Source organism: Cornus florida, unplaced genomic scaffold (genome assembly GCF_030987335.1).
Source record: "Cornus florida cultivar Cherokee Brave unplaced genomic scaffold, ASM3098733v1 CherokeeBrave_3.0.0_Hap2_Chr04, whole genome shotgun sequence".
NCBI lineage: Eukaryota > Viridiplantae > Streptophyta > Magnoliopsida > Cornales > Cornaceae > Cornus > Cornus florida.
In genome coordinates, this window is record NW_026775574.1 from 37,958,459 (window position 1) to 37,979,376 (window position 20,918).

Consider the following 20,918-nt stretch of genomic DNA (forward strand, 5'->3'; position numbering starts at 1 on the left):
AGAGTGTGACACTTGTCACACTTTTCAAAAATTGCAAAAAGGTCCTTTTTAAAATTATCTTCCAAATTAAATAGCAAATTGGTCCCTAAGACGAAAAATAATTACTTACAGTAATTACACAAATGACCCCAAAAGAAAGAAAATTCTAAAGGAGTGTGCATCCACACCCCTAAGGAAGAAAGTACACAACTAGCATGTTTTTCTACAAAAGTAAAAATGCACATAGCATAGAATTTAAATATTGTGGATGCATGCAAAATCAGAATCAAATCCGAACACGAAAAGTGAGGTTGTGCCAACAAAGTGACAAACGGGAACAAGATGAAAAGTGAATAGTGTCACAAAAGTGAAAATGTGAAAATGACTCGGTTCTTAAAGGAAGTCGTCAATTTAAGGAAAAGAGTCTCGGAAACTATTCCCGAGTACTCAAGATGACACTAAGTGACGAGAACCTGAACTCAGAAAGGAAAATATCAACGGCAAAAAAATATCCGTGAAAATCTGAGAAAAGGAAAGGGAGGAAAATAACCGGGTCATTCCATTGTGGTTGTGGAATTTCATCAAAAACTTGTGACCTATTTCATGCATTTGGTTTGGTTTGTGTAAGACTTAAGCTTGTTGTGGTGTTCTAAGAAATGAAATTTTTTATAGGTTATATAAAAAGAGTAATTACATAAGTAAAAATTTGCTGTGTGTTAGGCAAAACCACATCGTTTATTTATACAATATAAGGAATAACAGATTTTTCGTGGGATATTATTCCCAACTACATACAGATTCTCAATAAGCAGCGAGAGCCCTAATCATGTGAACGTGGGCAACTACTAAAAAAACTTAATAGTCAAAACTTGCTTATCTCTCAAATAAAGATAACAATAATGATTGTTATATATATTATTATTTTAAAATACTCAATATTTATAACACCATATTGGTAAAATGTAATAAACTCTCTTGAATTATTAACATATTACAACAAATCCCTTTGAATTACAAGAAATTCCCCTAAATTATTAATTTGTTACAATAACTCCCAAACTATTGATTTGTTGCATTCCATCAGTTGACTTGGTCGGAGATGATAAAAGACAAAATTACCCTTTCTTAATACTAAGTGGTTTTGAGAGTTATATCCTTAACTTAATGATGTGGCATTTGGAAATTTCATAACCCAATCAATACAACAAAGCTAACTTTATCTTCAGCAGTAATAATCTAGTAGCAGTTTTTGAAAGTGTGAGGTATTGCTATGTTAGTTGCAGAGGAGTATGAGATGAGGTCAAGAATTTAACAAAAATTGGTGGTGGAGGGGAAGAGATTGGTTTGTTTTCTTGTGTTACTCGGTTAGCTCGTAGGATTAATTGCTCATCTGGGATCAAGAAGAAATTTGTGCTGGTCAAGTGGGTTTTGGAACCTAAAAGCCAATTTGGTCATGCAGCCATTAATGGCTTCTCTTCTGCCTAAAAATTTCCAATTTTTATATAATCCAAGATTTGTAAATGGTTTCCCTTTTCCCTTTTCTTTTCCTTTGGATTTTGTACACACACACACACACACACACACATATATAAGACCAAGGTAGGTGTCCCATGGAATTGCAGTAATTGAAATGAAAATTCCATAATTTTGGCTAGATTAGCATTTGGATTTTTAGTCTTGTTCAGAATTAAGATATCTTTCATTTATAAACAAAAATTTGGGGAAAAACAAAGACGTATGATGTTGAAATAAGGGTAAATTTTATCGCGGAAAAAAAAAAAATTCAGAAGCTGTGATTTCAAAAACCATAGAAATTACAGAAGAGTTTCTCAAAGCAAAGCCAACAGAATTTCACTCATCGAGCATATTGAACAACCACTCCTGCGCTCGCTTCCAATCGCCACCATGTCGGCAAAATTCAAAAGCCTACGACCACCATGAAGGAGAGATCAGCAGCGATGGAGAGGGCAAAGAAGATGTGATCAGCCGTCATTCACTCGGAAGAGGACCATGACGTCAATGATGGAGAAAGCGAGAAGCGGAAGAAGGTATGATAACACTTGGGAAAGAGGATCTACGCTCTGGAAGATGATTGATTGGTTTGTGCTTGGTTGTGCGAGAGCTACAAAAGCGAGCACACCGTCGTGGAGAACTTGTCGGTGCCCTTCCCGTAGACTGGTTCTTGGAGACAAGAGGGTTGAACAGAAGATAACAGTAATTTATATATATATACATATTACAGACATATAAGGTTGTGTTTGGCGTTTTCAAAAAGATTTTGGGTTTAATATATAATAGGGGCATTAGTGTCTTTTCATGCCTACGAGGGTATTATGATCATTAAAATTATAGTATATGTCATGTGAGTGTCATGTGATCACTTTAACGGTACGCTCCGATCGGAACAGTGACGGATCCGACCGGAACAGTGTCAAATGGAGCTATTTGTAGCAAATATGCATGATTTAGAGGGTTAGTTGCAATTTTAGTAGTTCAGGGGATTAGTTATTAATTCTTCAATAGTTTAGGGATTCTTTTTGCATTTTTCCCTATTTAAGAATGCAGAAATTATCCCTGCGTTTTTTAGTGCTCATATAATTTACTTTCAACAAACATCCACAATTACAAACCTTGAAATCAATTTCATTTTAAAGTCCCATCGTGTCCTCTACTTTTCTTTTCTTTTTCTTTTTTTGAATTTTTTTGTCATTTCTTATAGCTTGCTTGCAACTGTTCTCGTTACGTTTTGTATTAATTTATGTGGGGACTCTAACCACGAAAGTCCCTGCAATCACACTTCTCTTTTCTCTGGAGTAAAAAATAGCAACTACCAACAGAAAGAAAAAACAATACGTTTGGAGTCTTCAGACAATTAGCAAAGGAAAATTTTAGCAAGTCTTGAGGGCATATTTGATTATGAATGTGATGTTTTTATTAAAAACAATAAACAATATGGTATAAAAAAAAAATTAAGTGCTTTACATCTGCTTGGTTGCATAGAATTAAAATTTTAAAATTAAAATTGGTGAAATTAGATAAAAAAAAATTAGTTAAAAGTTATAATTAAAATTTTTCTAATTTCACTGATTTAAATTGAAATCTAATTTCATTGAGTCCAACATAACATAAAAGAAACGAGAAGAACCATCTTCAATGCAAAAGAAAAAAAAAAAAAAAAAAAATCGAAGTGCATCTGTCAACCATTAAGCACAAATAATTATGTATAAATTTTGTTTTGTTTTGTTTTTTTTTTTTTTTTTTCATGTGAGCTTAACGTGGGACAATCATTCTAAAAAAAATACTGTGGGCTATAAAATAATATATCACGGAAACACTGGGCCCTATGTCATTTGAGTTAAAAAAAATTCGTGCACGATTCGAACTCGGACATATATATATATATATATATACTTATATAGAAATTTAAAGACTTTGTGCAACTGCAGGGCTGGTCTTCTAAACTTTTATAGAGAGAGAGAGGAGAGAGAAGCAGATAGTAATGGCGGGATTGTTCGATAAGCAAGCGGAGATCTATGTGGATAGTCGACCAAATTATCCGAGTGAATGGTATTCAATGTTGGCCAATCGGACCATTCATCACACTCTTGCTTGGGATGTCGGTACTGGTAACGGCCAAGCCGCTCTCGGTGTAAGTCTTTCTCTCTGTCAAATCATAGTTTTTATCTTGGAAGCAATAATTTCTTGCATCAATTTATGGGTCCTACTCCTACCATTTGTTCCCCAAATCCTTGTGTTGATTAGTTATTTGATTTTGAATCATCTCATTTAATTATGATCATACCATACCACGGCCCCCCAATTTTAAGTTTGTTCTTTTTATTTTTTTATTATTATTTTGTTTCACAGAGGAGGTAGTGGGTGCGACTAATCCACCTCCTTAGAGTGCACGGAATATCCCACAAGCCGTGTCACACCACAACTTTATGGGGCACCAGGGCCCAAGTTCTCACCCGCTAGATCCTTTCGTGTGTGTGTTTTTTTTTTTGCCCTGCATCCACAACCACAATACGGTTTTATTCATTACCGCTCTAAATTACTTAAACATGGGCTACAAAGGCGTTGGCAAAAGGGTAGTGATGGGTTTGCTGAATTTGGTGAGCAGATGCGTTTGATGATTAGTGTGATTCTGTTATGTGATTTTTATTTAGTTTATTTTTTCATATGCAATTAGATAACATACAAGTAGACATTTTGTAAGTGCATGTTGTTTGCCAATGACAGAGTTATTGGACACTTGAAAAAATTTAAGAGTGAAATTAGAATGGTGGAGAAACGCGTTAGAATATATATTTTTGAATTACTAAGACTAACACTGAATATATGGATTGTAAATTTAGTAAAGATTTGGATATTGATAATATAATAATTAATCACTCTTCAAAACCAAAAGATCAGCCAAAGTGACCATTATTAAAAAGAAAAAAAAAAAATAATAATCGAATAGGCCAACTATTTTATGTGGTTTGAAGTGTTGAGCTTTAAAAAAGAAACATGGACAACAACTTCATATTGCGGAAAAAAGGATGTAAGGTGAATGCTAGGAATGACTAGAAAAAATAAAGTTATTAATGGCAAAAATTGTGAGTGACACCTATTACTATTAGTAGTAATATATGAGAAAATAGACTTTGGTGGTACAAACATGTTCAAAGAAGATCTATAGATGCGCCTGTGAGAAGTTGGATACTAATTGGCATAGAAGGTAGGAGGTAAAAGAACGATATAGAAATGATTTTAAAAAGTCTAATATTATAGGAGAGATGGTTTGTAACAGAAAAGGATGCAAAAAGAGAAGTCATGTAACCGATTCCATTCATATGCGATTAAGGCAAGGATGATGATGATTTTTTTCATCTCCAATTAATGTTCGAGCAGTTGGATTATACTATCAGACAGCTCTATTTTTCTACCCATAAACTGCAATATGGGTAATAGGTCTATGGTATGACTGTCTGGAGGTTTTGATGGCCCATATGACATGAGTTTGTTTTCTAAATTCTCTCCATGGAACATTACGTAATTTGACAATGGTGAGGCTCTTCTTCTGTCTGTTGTTGTTGTTGTTGTTGTTTTAACCTACCCGTAATCCAGTGGGGGCAATTGTTTGTTGGGTTTTATTTCAAATTAAACCATGCAGAAATCAAGAATACTTTAATTAATTAAAGAGTAATTTAGACTCGTACCTGATTGATGATTAACGCATATATACCTTTAGAATATCCATGTAATCCTCTGTGAGTTCCTGCAAAACATTAGAGCGCTTTACCCCCTTCTGAGAATTGTCGATACGATAGGTTTGAATAATGATTTTAAAACCCTTATATATAACAACAATATAGGGGGACAACTTCTCTACAAAGAAGCATATCTAAGTCTCCCTTCCTATCATAGAAACTTAGATATCAATGGTTATAATTAAATTATACCAAATAAGTTGGAAAACCACAATCCAATGGTATAAAACCATACTCCCAATTAGACCACCAAATTGGAAAGTACAACCCAATCCATCAAGTATCAATAATCACATTGCAATCCTATTTTAGAAAATGTAGTGCATAGGACCATAAATAATTTTTATTATTTATATATATATAAATTTCCAACAATTTCCCACTTGGTCCATGCATTCCAAGTTTTATAAAAAAAAATGGCACTATGGATTGCAACACACTTTAGAAAAGACGAGTGGCTACTCAATTTGTTTTATAAAAATACAATTTTTGAAATTGATGGATTAATACTTTAGAACACTCTTCTCCATAGACTTCCTCAATAGTGGATCATGAATGCGTAGACAAGTAATATGTTAGTTTAAACAGTTCCATGATCTCAAAACCGATTCCATCTAGGATTCAAGCAAATATAGTGGTTTTACTGTATTTCATGAGATGTGCAAACTGCATGTGGTCTAAACGCACACCTCACTATCCGTCGTGCTTCATACCATCGCGGTATGTCACTTGAACATATTACAGCAAACCGCCAACATTCTGTTCTGTGTGAGGGTTTACCGATATGGCGCCAATCCCATATCTAGCCCAAGCTATCTTCATGGAGTGTGTAATACTCCCACATGCAAACTTTAATATTTATGTTTGGTTTACCAATGTAGTGTCAATCTCACATTTAGTCCAAACAACCTCATGAGTGAAGTATCACTCCCAGACAAATCTTATATTTGAATTTACTGATATGGTATCAATCTCATATCTAGCCCAAACAACCGTATAAGTGAAATATCACTCTCAGACAACCTTTAATAATTATTTTGGACTTACCGATGTGGTGCCAATCTTACATCTAACCCAAACAACTTCATGAGTGAAATACCACTCCCAGGCAAACAGAATAGCACGTGCATAAACCATATATATCAAGATAATAATAATGATACATTATAACTTTATTTTGGATGTAAATAACTATCACCATAAGGTGTAAACTGGAGGAAAAAATAACTGTCACCACAAAGCGTAAAGAAACTAACTGCAATGTAGCATATACAAAAGAAATACCAGACATCATAACATAATAACTCTCGAACACCTATCCGAATCACGTGCTCTTTAAATACTTTATTATCTTTGGCTGAAGACTTTAGTAAGAGGATTTGCAACAATCATAGTACTTAAACCTTAACTTTTTCATGCTTGAAAATGTACTTTATGTCAATGGGCTTACTACGCTTGGTCACCCTTAAATTGTTTCCATATACTTAATTAATATAAACCTTTAGAGAAAGTCCAAGTATTCCAGTAGCGTGATCTTTATGGATCCTAATGCCATGGACAGACTTTGCTTCATGTCCTTCATGTCAAAAACTTTAATTAAAATTCTTAATGTCATGTATCACATGAATGTCATTGCTATCTTGCAAAATATCATCAACATATAGGACAAGAAAGACCAAAAATGACTCCCACTGAACTTGAGGTACATGCATTTATCCATAACATTCTCTTTGAATCTACAATTAGTAACCACTGTATCAAAATTTGGATACTACTGTTGTAAAACTTGCTTAAGCCATAAATGAGTGATAATGAAATAATGACTCTTAAAGAGGCCTTTAATGAAACTGGAGAAAAATCTCAAAAGAAATCAACACTTAACTTTTGCTTAAGCACTTGGCCATCAAATTTGTCTTATATCCATCAGACACCTCAAAATCACCAACTACAGCATAATTCCATGTTCTAGAAGATCTCCTAAGTTAAACATGCTTAAGAACTAGATTGGAAACTGAAAGAAAAGACTGCAAATGAGAAATAACTAAATGAGTGGGAATAGCTGAAAAAGTGAAATAGGAATTATAAATAAAATCACTAAAGAAAGTGGAATAAAGTCTGAAATAAAATGTAATAGATACTGAAAGTTGCTCCTCTGCAAAAAAGAAACTACAGTATTCTAAACTCCCACGGATTCGCCATTCTCATCAAATTTATATGATATGTATCAATAATCTCCATAGGTATACTGGGCAATAAAAATCTTCAATCCTTTAATCTATCAAGACACCCAATAAGATAATCATTGATAGTGTGAGTATCAAGCTCCTTGATATCTGCATTATATAACTCTGTCTCTATAAGACATTCCTACACTTTCTATTTTCTGCAACTTTATTCTGTTCAAGAAAACTAGGAGGGGTGTACTGTGGCACAATGCACTGCTCCTTAAGTATGTACTGAAAGTACTACGATTTACACCCTCCTTACCATTCTCCCATTTAAATTCACCACCTTAGTCCGATCTTAAAACCATAATCTTTATACCAACTACTTTCAACTTTAGTCCAGTAGATTTTACACACACCAAGTGCTTCGGACTTCAAGTGGATTAAGTACACAATCATACCTTGAGAACCCATCAATGAAAATAAAGAAATACCTTTGCCGCAAACAAGCTACAATCAGAAATGAACCACAAATGTTGGTATAAATATAGTTCAAACGACCCAATAACCGACTAGCCTCAAAATTGCGTTTCCTAGCATCTGTCCTTAGACACAACCAACGCATAAAATTTGTGGCCCAATAATCTCATCCTTGACCAAGCGTTCAAGTCTCTTTTAAGAGACATTCCCCAATATCCTATGCATAGCATAGATGAATCATCTCTAACCAAATCACGATTTTATTTGAAAGGTATCGAGTCTATAGAAAACAAGAAACAAGTAGGATCACACCCGAATCCATCCACCATGTTTATACCTATACTTTTACCAAGTTAGGCTAAAAAATTAACATGACAATTTTCTTTCCTGCTTTGTTGTTCTTTTTTCCACAATAACCTTTTCTTTTGATGCCCTATTATTTCTATAGAACTAACATTGATCATTCTATGATCAATGTCTTTTCATGTATTGTTCTGCCTTTCTTTATTAGCCTTATACACTTTCTTGTCGCCTAGTTTCTTCTTGAAACTATTCTTACTATCACCGCAAGATAAGCTGACTCAGTTTTAACACCCTTGAGTCGTTCCCCTTCAATAACACAAAATGCTAACAGCTGGTTAATGCCACATTTAACTTCTTGTGAATTATAATTCACCTTAAAAAGCTGAAAAAACCTAAGCAGAGAATAAATCACCATGTGGACTAATTAACTTCATTATTAGCAAATATGATTCTCTACTACCTTAGATTATTAACCAGCTTGCACATCTTATAGATATACTCCCTCACTGAACCATTGCCATCATATCTCACTAACATAATCCATGTCAGATAATAGTATTGTAGTTGTTTCTTAATACTTATTAATTCTTTCTTGATCAAATCAAGAAGCTCCTTGACAGTATCAAAACTAGAATACCACCCTGAATAGTATCACCGACAGAAGCATAAATTAACCTAATGGCATCGTAGTACCTTTAGTCCACCTAAAAATGCAACAACTTTTCTACCTAAGAAGACTCTGCACTAGGCATATGGGTTTCTTCCTCAAAAAGCACAGACTCGTAGTCCAAGAAACCCAATACAATATCAAAACTTGTCTTCTAGGCAATATAATTTTAACCATTCAATGGTTTAATCCCTATGAACTGTTTTTAAATTGCGGAAACGTTTGTAACATGAGTAAATGTTATATTGAATAACACCACATAAACAACATATAAAATAATATGTCACAGCTTTAGGGATTATTACTTTAATTCGTGCTTGGGGTTTTAAGCTGAATTTCTCAGAGTGTTTTACTATGTGCAAAACTATCCACCCTGCGGGAATAAATAAAATGCCATCTAAAAAACACCTTTTGGCAGAATTTTAGATTTTACTTTACTCCTAGACCTGCGATAAAATCGCACATAGACCTATTTGATTATACTTGAATTATTGCTAAATACTTCCACTACCTTTTGGCAAGAGGGTTATTTAGTTATAATTCAATCACTCTCAAATATTCTACTCACTTATCCCACACTAAGACATTGATCACCTTTTGGCAGAACAAATGCTCTAATGTAGGTAAGTGTAACATGAGACCTCAATAAGACCAATGCCTTAAAAATTTAAAAAAAAAAAAATAATAATAACCTCTGTGAGCGTGTCACCTTTTGGCAGGCATCACTCACTTTGGCTACCACCTTTGAAATGATCACTTTACCGGTCTTCCTAAACCCCAAGGAAAGACCTTAATTGTAAATGTTCCATTTTATTTATGTTCATATTTATTTATTTATTTAGTGCACATAAGCCAAACCCAAAATTATGGAACATTTAATTTCACTGTAACACAAATGGCTCTAACACAAATAAAATCAAGCCTCCTCATACATATATCAAGAAATTACAGTGAACGATATATTAATAACATGCATATCTATCAAGATTTAAAATCTCAATTCTTTATATATTTTAATTAAAAGAAAATAATGAAAACTTGATGCATGTATTATATATCTAGTAACACTTTAAAGCCTTTGAATCCTTAAATCAATTAGGTTAATACTGTTTGATTATGGCACGCAAGTCCCATAGATTTTTCAACCTAAAATTAAACAATTAAACTTGAATCCTTAGAAGTAATTAGCAAAACATAAGAATTTGCGTTCTTGAACAGCCATGTCCACTGAGATAACTATATACAATGTCACAGTTTCATGCCAATCTTACTTCTAATTAAACCTTTAATTAAACTCAGCAATATAAAACCAATCTTTTCGATTAGTTTTGAAGAAAAACAAAACTTGACAGTTTTATTTTCATGCACACATTAACTCATATACACATGGATAGACTTTTAACTTCACATATACCAATATATAATTCTCACTAAATCAACCATTAAACATCATTCTATTTTAGTGCAGACAAATTAAGATTCTCAATCTCATTATAATTTGATCACAAGAAAATTCTCAATGTCGCTGTACTTTATCATGGATTACTTTAAAAAATATTGTGCACGCAGTTTTATGTTCAGTACATGTTAACATGGATTAATGTTATAGTAATTAAATATTCATCAAATTTCAACCTCAAATCCAATAGTTTGTTCATATATATATAATCATTCTGACAAAATCAGAACTTTGGTTTCAAAAGAAACAACCTGATAATATACGTCATACCAACCAACGTATCCAAGTATATATATAATATATATATATATGTATGTATGCAATTTAATACCTTTTAAGAAACATGAATATAAGTGCACACAATTCAAGACATGCTGATCCATAAGCTCTAACTTTATATATGTAAAATATTCATTATATACCTCATCAACAGATAGTTAATTGGGACGTGAAAAGCTTTGTTAATTGGTAGAACCTTTATTCCTTTTATCTTCTAAGATATTCATCATACATCAAGTAATATAAGGTTCATTGCAATCAATGTATACACCAGAATAATGAAAACTGTGAATTAAATCGCTGAATCTACATGTATTAAATATTGATAGCATAATCAATTCTTAAATCGATTAGTATCATATTGTTGTCAATAAAAAATATGTAATTCATTTTTTTTTTCTTCTTGATTTCTACAATATAAATCCTAATTAAACTTGGCTTTGATACCAATTGTTGGGTTTTATTTCAAATTAAACCATGTAGAAATCAAGAATACTTTAATTAATCAAAGAGTAATTTAGACTCGTACTTGATTGATAATTAACGCATATATACCTTTAGAATATCCATATAATCCTCTGTGAGTTCCTGCAAAACATTAGAGTTCTTTACCCCTTTCTGAGAATTGTCGATACGATAGGTCTGAATAAGGATTTTAAAACCCTTATATATAACAACAACAGGAGGGGACGGCTTCTCTACAAACAAGCATATCTAAGTCTCCCTTCCTATCATGGAAACTTAGATATCAATGGTTAGAATTAAATCACACCAAATAAGTTGGAAAATTACAATCCAATGGTATAAAACCATACTCCCAATTATACCACCAAATTAGAAAGTACAACCCAATCCATCAAGTATCAATAATCACATTGCAATCTTATTTTAGAAAACATAGTGCATAGGACCATAAATAATTTTTATTATTTATTATTATTATTTTTTTTGGGTATTTTATACATATAGTCCCCCCCCCCCCAAAAAAAAAAAAAAAAAAAAGAGTTCAATTTTCTGGGTCGGCCCCTGATTATTTCGATGGTAACTTTGAAAAACTATATTGCTACTGAGACTGAAGACGAGGCATTTTTTCTTCCAGAAGATAATAAATGCTTTTGAAACGTTATATATATGTGTGTGGGGTAAAAGATCATATATGCTCAAAATTACCGAACTCTAATGAGAACTTGTAGTCCTGGATACATATTCAGTATTGATTAGGGTGAATCAAAAACTAGTTTTAACTACCAGAAATTTTAAATATGAAAACAATGGAAATTATCAAAAGGCATCTGTTTTTTTTTTTTTTTTTTTCATCCTTTCATTGTTAGCTGCAGATAAAAATATGAGAAACTACTATGTGTAATAGTTTACAGACAGAGTCTGTTTTGAGAAATTTTTCGACAGACAGTTTTCGGAAATGATATGCTTCACTTATCCCCTTCTTTTCAGCAAAGCAAGGATCATCTCCATGCATCTTAATGTTGGAAGAACCAACATGAGGAGCTATACCTGAAATCCCAGATGCAATTTTAGTGTCAAATAGACTTCTAGAATATATATATATGCCTATATATATTTATCACTGAGATTTTGCATTTTAAATTGAATTCTTGATTGAGTATCTAATTTACATGCACCCTCTTAGTTTAATTTGGATGTTTTCAAGCATGGAAACATATTCAGGAAAGTCTATGGAATATTTGATATATTTATCCGTGTTAAAACAAATGTACTTTGCTCATTTTCAATACAGGTATGGAATTTTTTCTGCAAATTTCACATAATGTTTCGTGTGTTATGAGAATGTGTATAGTGGAATTAAGTGGTGTTTCTACAAGTCTATTTTTCCCCACTTAACTCATTCTTGGTAGAAGAGTCATGTGCAATTGATTATGTAGTTAAATAAGCTAATTTTCAAGTTCATGTGATTTCCAATTTCAATTTACATCGACCTTTTTTTTTTTTTTTTTTTGTTAAAATAAGATTTCATGCTTATTGTCGGAGAAAGATTATTTTAGAAAAATGGAAAAAATGTTAGTTCACTGACTGTATTATTTTTTTTTGCACTTTTAGCTGCTGGGTAATGGTACTTATTTTTTATTTTTTCTTCTTGAACTCATACACTGTTTGGGGGCAGAAAATGGAGGATCGAGGAAAGGTAAGTGGAGAGGGAGAGTAATAATCTCTTGTTTGGGAGTTTTTTTTTTCGTTTTTTTAGAGAACAAGAAGGAGAAATGGGTGGAAAATAGGACCTCCTAGTCCTCTTATTTATGTATTTATTTATTTATTTTTCCTTCTCCCATGGTGAGAAGTAATGGAGAGAGAAAAATAGGTTAGTGATTATCCTTGTTTCCTCCTGGTAAATCACCAGAAATGATTGCTTATCTTACCTTCTCTACTAAAATAAAATAATATTCTTTTTTTCTTTGTAAAATAAATAAAATTTTAAACCACCAGTTGATTGACAACTTTGCAAAATGTTTAGTCTTTAGCAAGTAAATATGAGCAAAAATAACATTTCAATGATGATGATGATTGATGAGTACCATTATAATTATATGCCGTGTGTTCTATTACCAGGTTGCCAAGCACTATGAGCAAGTGATTGCTACTGATGTGAGTGAAGCCCAATTAAAATGTGGTATGCCACATCCTCGAGTTCGATACCTACACACATCGTTATCCATGTCTGATGACGAACTAGTGAGCATGATCGGGGGTGAGAACTCGGTTGATTTGGTAACAGTGGCCCAAGCAGTGCACTGGTTTGACCTCCCAAGATTCTACTCCATTGTTACTCGCCTCCTACGGCAGCCAGGGGGCGCACTAGCTGTTTGGTGCTACAATGACATTGAAGTCAGCCCGACATTTGATCCTGTAATGAAGCGCTTCCATGACACTACCATTCCCTTCTGGAACCCCAGCATTCAGCACGTATTCGATGGCTACCGAACGCTTGCATTTCCTTTCGAGAGCATAGGCTTGGGTTCCGAGGGGAAACCGCTGCCACTGGATATACCAAAAGAACTGTCATTTCATGGGTTTTTGGGGATGTTGAGGTCGTGGTCAGCTGTTCCTACAGCTAAGGAAAGAGGCGTGGATTTGTTGCCAGAAGCAGTGGTTAAAGAGTTTGAGAGTGCTTGGGGTGGGTCTGAATTGGTCAGGTCTGTCATCTACAAGGCATTTATGCTTGCTGGAACAGTTAAGAACTGAATTTATTGGTCATCTAAGGTGTTGAGTGGTTGTAAAACTTGATTATAATTGTTTTCTTAATGGTAATTGTAAGTGGTGTTGCCTTCTTTTATGTCACATTGTCTTTTTAGTCTATTGGTAAATATTCCTTGGATTTAGGCTTGTTTGTTATACTTTAATGGCTGCTGCATTAAAATTTTGCCTTTAAATATTATGAAAGTAACTCAATCTCCTTGTCAGATGATTTATATATATATATATTCGCAATCCGAGGAGGAGAAACTCAAACATGGGTACACACTCAAACGAGTTGGATGTTCTATCAACTGGAACCGGATGTTCTACCAATTAAGCCACTTACTAATGTCTATATTTCATTGTCAGATGATGGATGATCTGGATTATGGTTCCTTTTTAGATTGTTTTAGGATGGGATCACTAATCATTGAGAGAGAGAGAGAGAGAGAGAGAGAGAGGAAAATGTTAGCTAGAGAACGGGAGAGTCAAACAATTATCGTTGTGCATAAAAAACCGTGTATATCTTACTCTGTGTTGCGCCTTTAAATCTTGTTTTATATGCTACTTAGTTTGGTCATTGTTTGTGTTTTTTTTTTTCTGAAAAAAAAAAAATTTATTTATTTTTATTATTGATAAGAAAATCATATATACCACTCACACGCCTACTATTTTACTCTTTAAAAACTCAAACCCGCTCATCCACTTTGAAAAAAAAAAAAATTATTTATTTTTATTATTGATAAGAAAATCATATATACCACTCACACGCCTACTATTTTACTCTTTAAAAACTCAAACCCGCTCATCCACTTGAGGTAGAGATATTATTGGGCCGCTGTTGAGATGGTAGTCATAGCCACAAAATCAAGTAACTAATTCAGCTCACATGTATGATGCTGTGCAAGTAGACAAAATTGGACTTATCCGGGAGTGCCGTCTCTTTTCTTTTCTTTTCTTTCGTGCTCAGCTGTTACTTAAATAATTATTTATACTGGTATGACTGAATTATTGCCCGTATTTGAAGTAAGAAAAATGATAAAATGTTCGAAAGTGGAACAAATTCGACATTTTTATGTGAGTGAGAAATGCCATCGACTCTTATGACTTTTATCCTCTACTTACGTAAATGTAGTCGAATATGTTCAAACTTTGGGTGGCACTCACAACTCGAAAATGTGAGTTTATAGGATATAGTCTAGGGTGACAATTGGGTGGTTTGGACGGATTTTAAATGGGTTAAGTATGAATGGGTCAGAAACCCATTTTTAACCCGTCAATGACGGGTCATAATGGGTAAGAGTTCAAATGGGTCAACCCGTTTTAACCCCGCCTTTTTATTTATTTATTTTTTTTTTCTTTTTTTATTTTTGCAAACTGAATCTTTTGTAATGACAAACATCTTCTTTTTTTTTTAATCGTCAAACAAGATTTCTTTGACTACCATATTAAATTGAAAAAGACAAAGATTAACTTAATTTGATAAAATAGTAATAATATTTATTTATTTAATAATAATAGGGATAAAAATATGATAGTGATTTACCTATAAAGATATATGTGTGTGTGTATGTGTACAATAATATGGGTTTCAATTGAGGTTTTTTTTTTTCAAAAAAATTTGCACTAATTGATGTTATAAAAGTTGAGAAATACATGTGCAAATATAATTATATATGTGTTACATGCTTGAATAGTTAAGAAATACCCACTATCCCCATAATTATATATGGGGGCACCGTTAAAAGAAGAAAAGAAAAAAGAAATACTTGGGGATAGTGGGATATATATGTATGTATGTAGGGGTCCTTTTTCATAACACAATAAATAAATAAATATATATGGATGTGATATCTAGAACACAAATATGAGGGAAGCAAAGAAGGTGCTTGATGAAAGAGGAAAAGAAGACCCATCTTACGAGATTAAGATGGAGGTAGGGAAGATATACAGTTCTGGTGACAGTTCTTTTCTTGCCTTATTGTTTCTTTATGAGGGAGTGCTATTTATACACCACGAAACATGTTAGGTATTAACCAACAGTTCGTTGCGTGCCTCGCTCTTACCTATGACCACGTGGGTAGTCATGATAGTCCTAGGAGCCTAAGAGGTCAAATCCTCTTATCGAGCCATGCACTATGTTGCATCTCCCTTATTTGAGGCATTAAATGTTCTTTGTTCTTATTTGGCCGTCGGTTGGCCAAATCTGTGGCGAATGTTGTCAGAGCATTAAATGTGATTTTAAGATTTTCTGTCACAGTATATTTCCATCATCTCGTTGATCGAGCCTCGCTAGGAGTAGAGGCGTTTCTTTACTTCTCATCCACTAATCCAAGATCTTTCAAAGTTTCCCAGAGTGAGGTTCCACCCTACCTTCGTTTCGTGCCATGTTTGGACTCATAAAAATGTAGTGGTTTCCAAGGGCGAGCTCTTTGGGGCTCTAATGTCTCAACGCGTTGTGAGGCTCGGAGGGACTTGAAAGTCGAACCTTCAAGTCCCAGCGACCTAGTGCGATGCTAGGGTTTAGAATGCTTGAGGTTTGAATTCTCAAGGCTTAGTGACCTGGTGTGATACCAGGGTTTGGGGTGCTCGAGGGTTGGCCCTCAAGGCTTTATTGACCTGGTGCGATATCAGGGTTTGGGATGCTCGAGAGTTGGGCCCTCAAGGCTTAGTGACATGGTGCGATACCAGAGTTTGGGATGCTCGAGGTTTGGGCCCTCAAGGCTTTAGTAACCTAGTGCAATACTAGGGTTTGGGATGCTCGAGGGTTGGGCCCTCAAGGCTTTAGTAACCTGGTGCTATACCAAGGTTTGGGATGCTTGAAGGCTGGGCCTCAATTTGGGGTGCTCGAGGGTTGGTCCCTCAAGGCTTTGTAAGGTCTTTTGACTTTTCAACCTGCCACGTAACTTTAGTTAAGGGATTATGTTTACTTTTCAATATGCCATATCAACTATCAATAAGTGACACCTACAATATATAATATATACCTATTTGTATGCACACAAGTAAGTATTAACATTAAATGTGGAATTACTAGACTTATGATGTGAAGACCGTGTCTTCTTTTTCCTTGTCTGATTTTTCGTAATTCAATTTTTTTTAATTATTTAGTTAATTATTTAATTGTTTAATTTATTTTTTTTCCGCGTTGCCTTAGGGTTTTGAGTTCGGATTTGATTTCCAGTATCGCATGCATTCACCTTATTTTATTTTGATGTCTATACCTGTTTTAATTTAGTAGAAAAACATGCTAGCTTGTTTTACATTTTGAGGGGTATGGAAGCATCGTTTCTTCTGAAACATTTTCTTTTTTTGGGGTACTTTGTGTAATTAAGTTTTTGGGATATTTTTCTTTAAGAACCATTTTTATGACAGCCCTGGATTTTACAAACCCAGTGCGTCCTGTGATAACCCGAAACAGATCCAAAATCGCAGAAGCAAAACAAAAACAAGTCTCTAGAGATGTATGTCATCCCTAAGACACAAGAGTGGCCTTCCGAGGAGTCTCATGACTCAGCGGAAGAAAGACCTAAGATAAGGTTTCAAAACCTTCCAAGGAGTGGACCAAGGAAAAAATGGTCATTCCAAACTGAAATGGGTGCCACCGTGCACACCATTGGATAGACAACGAAAAATGAACAAGAATCAACTCAAGAATCACTTGATTCCGAGTTCGGATGAAAAAGATATGACTGAAACAACACTAAGCCAAGGCTGCCCAAAGGGGCCTCTGCCTTGCCTTGCGTTCGGACGCAAAGGGCTGTGTCACAAATGCATTGCGTTGGAACGCAAAGGAGCTGCGTCTAAACGCAAGCCAACAATGCATTGCGTTCGGACACAAGATCCTGCGTTCAGACGCCAAATGCTGAAGCTACTGCCCAAGAGATGAAAATGTGTGTTCGGGAGGACCAAAAACTACCCAAATTGGTAATGCAACCCTAAAATACACCTACAACACCCCTAGAACTTTCGGAATGGCCGGCACAACTTTTGAGCAAAAGTCAATGAATAGTACCAAGTACTAAGATTTCAAAGTTTGAAAAAAATGTTTTAAACCAGAAAATCAGTTTTGAAACGAGGTTTACGAGACCAAGACGACGTTTTCCAGAAAAATGTCGTGAAAAAACCTCCCCCAAAATCACATTTTCTGAGTGACCATGTCAAGGCTGAAATTTATTTTTCAAAGCAAAATCCCAAAAATGCCCCTAAACCAGATTTTGCATAAAAAGTGCAAAATGAGTCCAAAGGAGGCTCATTTCACTAAGGATGAGGTTTTCTGCAAAAACGAATATACACGTAGATGTAATATGGATAGTAAGACGTGCTAAAATTATCCATGGCTTCAAAATACCCCCGATGCAAAATATGACCCATCAAACCTCAAAAGCGTGAAAAATGTCATTTAAAGGCAAAACTTCCAACTAATGAACATAGATGCATTCAAAAGACCATTTGACCCTTGGCCACATGTCATACATATTGAAAGAGTTCAAAAAAGTGTGCTCGTGCACACTTTACATAAGCCGAATTGAAAACGACATACCAAAACCTCGAGTTTAGTAATATTGCTTTCAAAAGCAAAATACGATTCCAAAGTGCATAAATGAAAACAAAGTGGTGTTTGGCCCTTGGCCACACCTCATACATATTAAATGAACTTCAAAAAGTAAATTTTCTTACACAATGCCAACTCCGAGGCAAAAACGACATATCAAAACCCTTAGTTTCATATTATTTCCTTTAAAGGTAAATTTCAACATTTAGTGCATACATGTAATTCCAAATGAAGTTTGACCCATGGCCACATATCATACATATAAAATAAGTGCCAAAAAGTGTACTTAAGTACACGTTACAAGTTCCAAGGCAAAAGCAACATATTAAGCCTAACTATACGTTATAACTTAAGAAGGCAAAACGATACATGCTTACACTTGCATACTCGTTAAAATACATTAAGGTACTCCAAAATAAACAAGGTAACCTAGGGATGTTGTGCATCCCAAACCAAGGTATCCGTACCTGAAAAACATCCTAACAACTAGGGTGAGTAAACAAGTTACTTGTAGGAAGAAGTGCATGCATATACCCTAAAGTTTCAAGTGCTATGCAAGTTCAATATAAATCATTATAAGGGATCATTCCTCCTAACGTCTATGTTCCAAGGTGAACTAAGGGATCATTTAAAGCTACAATTTGACGGCCCTGGTTTTTCAAGCCAATACGTATTGTGATGACCCGTAAGATAACTCGAAACGTATCCGAAATGTAGAAGCGAAAACAAAAACAATATCTTTAGGGATACACGAAATCCCTAAGACTCCAAGATGACCTTCCATGAAGTCATAGAACTCAACGAGAACAATGCAGAAGCGAAAGATCGGGAAAAAAAGACCGAACAAGCCCCTAAGGGCAAAAATTGTCTTTCTACAAGAAGCAACATCTCTGGAAATGTACATCATTCCCAAGTCACATTCGTGACTTCCCTTGAAGTCACGAAACTCAAAAGAAAGTAATGGAAGAGAATTAAAAGAAAACTGGACAAATTTAGCCCCAAGGCAAAATGGTCATTTCTAAAAATATAAAATCAGGTGTTACCGAGCATATCACTGGAAAGACTACGAAAAACTAATCACGATGGACTCAAGAATCGCATGATTGGAAATCTAAACGAAGGAGATATGGTCTAACGACGAAAAATAAGCAAATAAAGTTAAAAGGGTAAACTGGTAATTATCTAGGAATATCCAAGTGAAATCAAGCACACCATTGGATAGACGACAAAAAAATAGTCAAGTTCAAAAAATAAATCACTTGATTTGGAGTCCAGACGAGGGAGAAACGAAGGTTTGAAGTTGTGACGTCGCGATAGCGTGACGAAGGGGCCACAGCAGCCCCATGCGCGCGGGCATGCGCCCACCAGTGCCCATGGCGTGTTTTTTTTTGTTTTCTTCCATGATGTTGGGTAGAAACCTCAATTTTGGGAGGGGGTTCTTCTTATTGTTTTTTCAGAAAAATTCGTTTCGGCCTCCGTTTCAAGCCTCAGTTTTGAAAAACCTATTTTTTTTTTTTTTTTTCCTAGCTGTCAGCCGTGCCATGCCATAGGCACCGCATGGGGCGCCGGTGGATGAGCACACGTGCGCTCATAGGGCTGTCGTGGCCCTTTCGTCGGGCCGTCGCGACGTCACAATTTCAAACCTTCGTTTCTCCCTCGTCCAGACTCCAAATCAAGTGAATTTTTTTTTGAACTTGACTATTTTTTCATCATTTATCCAGTAGTGTACTCACTTTCACCTAGATATTCTTGAATAATTACCAGTTTACCCTTTTAACTTTATTTGCTTGTTTTTCGTCGTTAGACCATATCTCCTACGTTTGAATTCCGAATCATATGATTCTTGAGTCCATCGTGATTACTTTTTCATAGTCTTTCTAGTGGTGTGCTTGGTAGCACCCGATTTTATATTTTTAGAAATGACCATTTTGCCCTTGGGGCTAAATTTGTCCGTTTTTCTTTTAATTTGCTTCCGCTACTCTCTTTTGAGTTTCGTGACTTCAAGGGAAGTCACGGATGTGTCTTGGGAATGATGTACGTTTCCATAGACGCTGCTTCTTGTAAAAAGACAAATTTTTCCCTTAGGGGTTTGTTCAGTCTTTTTTTTTTTTTTTTTTTTTTTTTTCGATCTTTCGCTTCTGCATTGTTCTCATTGAGATCCGTGGCCTCACGGAAGGTCACTTTGACTTCTTAGAGTCTTGTTTTCTATTTTCACTTCCGCATTTAGATCCGTTATCAAGTCAATCTTCGGTTTATCATAGGATACACTGGCTTGAAAAACCAGGGCCGTCACAGGGAAATTGTAAAATTCCTTTGTTTGTTTTGGATTCAAGAGGAACAATCCTTTGGTGAGGTAGGGGTGATTTATGTTTATAATCTAGGTCTTTTAATTGTTTTTGTGACCTACTATAAATTGTTTACATGTCTTTTACTTAATTTTTAAATTAATAGGTTGTTGTATCTTGCATGAAATTAAGTTAGGACATGATATTCTTGAAGGCCATGACTTGATCTATAACTTGCCTTAATATGAAGTTAATTGGAGTAGTTTTAAAATCTAGAGATT

At 34.7% G+C, this 20,918-nt stretch overlaps 1 protein-coding gene across 2 annotated transcripts; it reads left to right on the forward strand.

Moving 5' to 3' along the window:
- Window positions 1–3,413: 3,413 nt before the first annotated feature.
- LOC132303159 (uncharacterized) lies at window positions 3,414–13,899 on the forward strand. 2 transcript variants are annotated; one of them, XM_059800305.1, is made up of 2 exons: window positions 3,414–3,628; window positions 13,171–13,899. In XM_059800305.1, the coding sequence occupies exons 1-2, from the start codon at window positions 3,479–3,481 to the stop codon at window positions 13,801–13,803; spliced, it is 783 nt and encodes a 260-aa protein (XP_059656288.1). In that variant the 5' UTR covers window positions 3,414–3,478; the 3' UTR covers window positions 13,804–13,899. The 2 variants fall into 2 exon arrangements, with proteins under 2 accessions (XP_059656288.1, XP_059656287.1); XM_059800304.1 differs by lacking the exon at window positions 3,414–3,628 and adding an exon at window positions 3,671–4,094.
- Window positions 13,900–20,918: the final 7,019 nt, after the last annotated feature.

What these genes read in the sequence shown, in the direction of transcription:
- LOC132303159 (XM_059800304.1), top strand. Translation starts at nt 3,924, where the DNA reads ATGGGGCACCAGGGCCCAAGTTCTCACCCGCTAGATCCTTTCGTGTGT. An exon ending in TGATGGGTTTGCTGAATTTG is followed by an intron (nt 4,095 to 13,170) that starts GTGAGCAGATGC and finishes TTCTATTACCAG; the next exon opens with GTTGCCAAGCACTATGAGCA.